The 4,417-nt window shown below is 47.8% G+C and overlaps 1 protein-coding gene across 1 annotated transcript; it reads left to right on the top strand.

Annotated features, from left to right (window-relative positions):
- The first annotated feature begins 202 nt into the window (after nucleotides 1–202).
- Nucleotides 203–3,448, top strand: LOC125940997 (uncharacterized). Its single transcript, XM_049657865.1, has 2 exons — nucleotides 203–987; nucleotides 3,101–3,448. The coding sequence occupies exons 1-2, from the start codon at nucleotides 203–205 to the stop codon at nucleotides 3,429–3,431; spliced, it is 1,116 nt and encodes a 371-aa protein (XP_049513822.1). The 3' UTR covers nucleotides 3,432–3,448.
- The last annotated feature ends 969 nt before the right edge of the window (nucleotides 3,449–4,417 follow it).

Below are 4,417 nucleotides of genomic sequence, written 5' to 3'. Positions count from 1 at the left end.
GACGCTCCTCATCGGCAGGTTCATTGAAAACGAAGAAAGCCGGCGAATAGTAGCTGCAGTGATCAGGGAGAACCGCGTGATTCGCAACTTGAGTATTTCTTTCACAGCTGATCCTGCGATCTGGCCGCCTTCTGCTTACGGCTGCTGGCTCCCTCCACTCACTCAAAACGACACATTGGAAGAAGTCAGCTTTCCCTTGAAGATGTTCTGCGTGTCAGAGTGGGCCACTTTTATTAGGGCGCTGCCATTTAAAGAAAACCTGAAGAAGGTCCATATCGATGTCGGATTCGACCACCTCCAGCTCCTGCCCGTTTACGCAGAGATCGAAAGCAATGGCTTGCAAGAAAAGGTTTCCATCACATTTAAGGGCTTCGCCCGCGACACTGACTTGCTGCACTGCAAGGCGATTTCTAATATGGAACTTTCTGCAGGAGAACCTGATGACTGCTTAGTAGCCGCTTTGCATCTCTTGCCAAACTTTCAGCACGTGACTGACTTGTGCATCGAACTGAGGTCGGGCAGCATGACACTTTCTTTGGCACTTGCCGAATATTTGATCTCGACGACTACGCTGCACAATCTCGAGCTTAACGTCGGGTGGGACCTCGTGGTCCAACCTAAGGGACCGAGCCCGTGGTGGTCCGTCATACACGAGTCCCTGTCTCGGAACAAGAGCCTCAGAAAGCTGAGAGTTTCCGTGTACCTGTTCAGCGCGCAGGACACCGAGGGCTTAGCAGACGCAGTCAAACGAAGTCAGAGCATCACATGGGTCGAGTTTATCGAAGGGCCCAAGTGCAACGCATCCGTCTTCGTTCGACGCCTTTCAAAGGGCTTCGCGGACAACTGGACGCTGCAGTTCGTGCTGTGCGGCTTTTTCATAGACGCGGACGCGGCGAGAGACTGGTTCGCCGTCTGCGAGACGACGCGGAGGAACTCTGATCTCGTCACACGAGCTGCTCGACTTATGATGACTTCAGATGTAGACAGGTAAGGCGACACATGGCCGTCTTGCACGTAGAAAGTACCACATAGTGTTCTCCATAATCTAGTAGAATTCTTTTGTGTACCCACATTCACTTTCCTCATTTTGTTTGGCTGGCCTCACAGCGCTTTTAAAGCAGTCTACATCCTAGGTTCGTTGGTAAAATATTTCATGCACGTTCTACGCCTGTGAATTTTCACAAAATAGTCACGCGGTCCATTACCCGCGCTCATTGGGACTGGGGCGTGCACGGGCGGCCAGGGCTTCGCGACGAAACCTCGCAGAGCTCGGTCAACTTCCAACAGTGGCGTGTGTGAAATTATGACATCGTGAATTTGCAAGAAGCGCTGTACGACAAGGTCACTCTATGGATTAAAAAAATTAAATTGTAGGTTTTACATGCCGAAACCTCGATCTGATTATGAGGCACGCCGTAGTGGGGGACTCCGGAAATTTGGACCACCTGGTTGTTCTTTAACGTGCACCTAAATCTAAGTACACGGGTGTTTTCGCATTTCGCCCCATCGAAATGCGGCCGCCGTGGCCGGGATTCGATCCCGCGAACTCGTGCTCAGCAGCCCAACACCATAGCCACTGAGCAACCACGGCGAGTATCGCTCTATGGATGGCCGCTTTCTTGTTTGCGTCTCTCCTGTTTGTGGCGAACTCTGGCAAGTTTACTGTGTGTAACCACCTCGTCCAAGATCACACTGTTAACATCGCTCATGTGTTGCCCAATAAATGTATAGCTTGGCGTCGTTGCAGGCGCTATCATAGAAATGTGATTGCATGACAGATATTATACCTGACATTTTCCTTAATTTAGCAATTTTCGACAATTTCTGCTATACATTTCAAGCCAAAGCAGGCGTTTCTTCCCAGCAATCAATAGAATTGCGTGCTTTGTTTTAGATGTAGATCAATTCGAAATGTTTCGACAGTTGTCACGTAAATGTCGTTTTACGTTTCACATGTATTTAAGCCAAGAAACAGGAGCAGGCTTAGAGTGAAGGTGCCCCTGTGAAAAAAATTAGGACTATTTCATTTTTGAAACAATATAGGTTAGCGCAGCGACTGCGGCCAGTTACTGTCATAGCGCAGTGAAAATATTTACAGAGGAAGTACGAGGCCCTGAAATGTTTGCTACCCGTGGAAGGAGATTACATTTCGAGAGTTTGGACAAGAATGCGAGGAGATATTTATGTAGGCTAATAAATGTATCAAAATCAGTTGTTGATTGAACAAGGATGCACAGCACAATTCCGTATCATGAACAAGTAGTTAGCGAGATAGTTATTGAGCAACTGCTAAGAGCACCTCTTGACGTAGGCATGCGGAGTTGTTCACACACGTCACTGAAAAATCATCACGTCAAGCCACAGGAGCTAAGGCATGTATTATCAGCCTTAGCTACTGAAGTCTGAAGCAGCTCCAATCCAAGTCAGTCTCAAGCCAATCCGAGCTTGTGACACGTTCGTGTGTTTGTGAACGTGAATGAGCGTGTGACTCTTCAGTGGACAGGAGTTCCCACGATCAAATGAGAGCCGCTGTAGTCGAAATAGTGGTTACGTTCAATGTCCGCCTTGTTAAGCGTTTTGAAATGTTATTGAGACGCGTAAAACGTGGGACGTGTGCCCTATGCCGTTCTTTATTTGGCGCTATCACATCTATAGGAATTGCGCGGTTTGATTTGTTTAGTGCATTGGTGTACGTCAGTGTACGTTTCAATTGTTTCAAGGCTGAAGCTGCTACGCGCTGCCTTGTCGGGCAATTACGTGGCTTCCGTGAAACAAAAATCCGCGGGAGATCGAAATAGTCTGCTACTGCTATAAACATAATTTGGTGAAATGTGAATCTCCCTACTGACACATTGAAGACTGCGAATATGTATACGTGTGTTCTCGTGGTCTTCGAAAGTATTAGAAGTCTGTTTGCTGGTTCATGGCCTCCTACGAACCCAGCTGCAATTGGTGCTTCATTTCACAAGCGCAACACGCGCTGAATTGAACCAGTGCGCAATCTCCCAATAATCATCCGCAGAGTAACTTGCACCATATCTACCATGGTGTCGCATACAGGAATTTCAGTTGCTTAAAAGGCAGCACTGGTCGCGTGCAGATACGTCATCGGAGCTTTGGAACGTGTCTCGCGGTACCCTGCCCTACTGAACGAGGTTGCTGAGAAGGCCCACATTGACAAATCGGAAATCGGCGGCTTGGTGCGAGACCGCCTGAAAACAGCCGAAACCATGGACGGATTCATGCGGGTCGTCGGAGTCGTCAGGGAGCGAGTCGTCTGCCATCCGCCCGACGAAGACCGTATGCAGCTGGACGACCTGATCGAGGACTGCTGGAGACACGTGCGACGTTATCTGGTGATAGCTGACGTGAAGCATGGCATTAAGCATGGTGCTGTCTCTGCTGTTAGTCAGTCTCTGACTCTGAGTTAGTACGTGTGTACGTGTTAGTTCAATACGCAGCTGCACTAAAGTTTTTCGTTCTCCGGTAGTACAGTGTCATCTGTCGCAACGACAAAGTAAAGGCCGAACTTATCGAAAGTGTGATGACCGGAAAGGAGTCAGCAGTTTCGAACGTGCCAGCGCATGTGCTGTATTTGTCAGGAGCGTACTAAAAGCGTTGAAAGAGATGAGTCGCCGCTTTGCTGCTCTACTATTGACTGGTATCTGTTTTGCGATGGCAGATAGCAAAACACGGAAAACAATATAGAAGAATGCTGGGAGACGGCAGCTCAGCTGCGTCAGACTTCACGCACGCGGTGGACACTGCCGTAATAAAGATCCATGTGAAGGCTAGGCCTATGCTTCCATTAATAGGCACGTGAGTAACCTTTCGTAAACTTTTTCAGGAATAAACAAAGTGCACACAACTGTTTCTGTGCGCTATTGTATTGTAGAGAAAACGACGTGATGCACAAGCCATTGAAGTTGGACTATCTGTTTTAATTCTACTCTTCGCGCGACTCCCCAATTTCGCCCTTGCTGGCGTTCAGGCGATCTTAGTCGTCACCAGAACTGGGCGTGACCATAGTATTTTACAGAGATTCACTCATTTCTTCGAAACGAGTACCCTTTTTTTTATGACGTCTCAGTTATACATATCAGAACATGAGTGGTATAACTGAGTTCACGTAGCGTTGATATACTTGCGATACACTATACTACAACTTCTGGCTATGTTGCGGGTTGTAGGTACAAGAAATCGCGAATAATTATGGCCACCTTGACGTCCTTGAATGGCCCTGAAACATTATTTAACAGTTTTACCTTTGATATAAAAATGCACTGAAAAATGGGATGGTTGGTATTGTACACGGCAGCTCTTATTCGGTCAGTTGCTCATCCGGGGTCTTATATAGGCCGGTCGCTCGCTGCGGAACGATTTGGAGGTGTTTTAGCTAGTTCTGAGTGCAATTTAC

The sequence above is a fragment of the Dermacentor silvarum genome, chromosome 10 (genome assembly GCF_013339745.2).
Source record: "Dermacentor silvarum isolate Dsil-2018 chromosome 10, BIME_Dsil_1.4, whole genome shotgun sequence".
NCBI lineage: Eukaryota > Metazoa > Arthropoda > Arachnida > Ixodida > Ixodidae > Dermacentor > Dermacentor silvarum.
The sequence above is the reverse complement of the archived record's forward strand: the minus strand, read 5'-3'. Positions and strand labels throughout refer to the sequence as shown.

Excerpts from the sequence above, each read along its gene's own strand:
- LOC125940997 (XM_049657865.1), top strand. The coding sequence starts at position 203 with ATGTTCTGCGTGTCAGAGTGGGCCACTTTTATTAGGGCGCTGCCATTT. Across the intron at positions 988-3,100 it reads ATGACTTCAGATGTAGACAG|ATACGTCATCGGAGCTTTGG; the intron begins GTAAGGCGACAC and ends GGTCGCGTGCAG.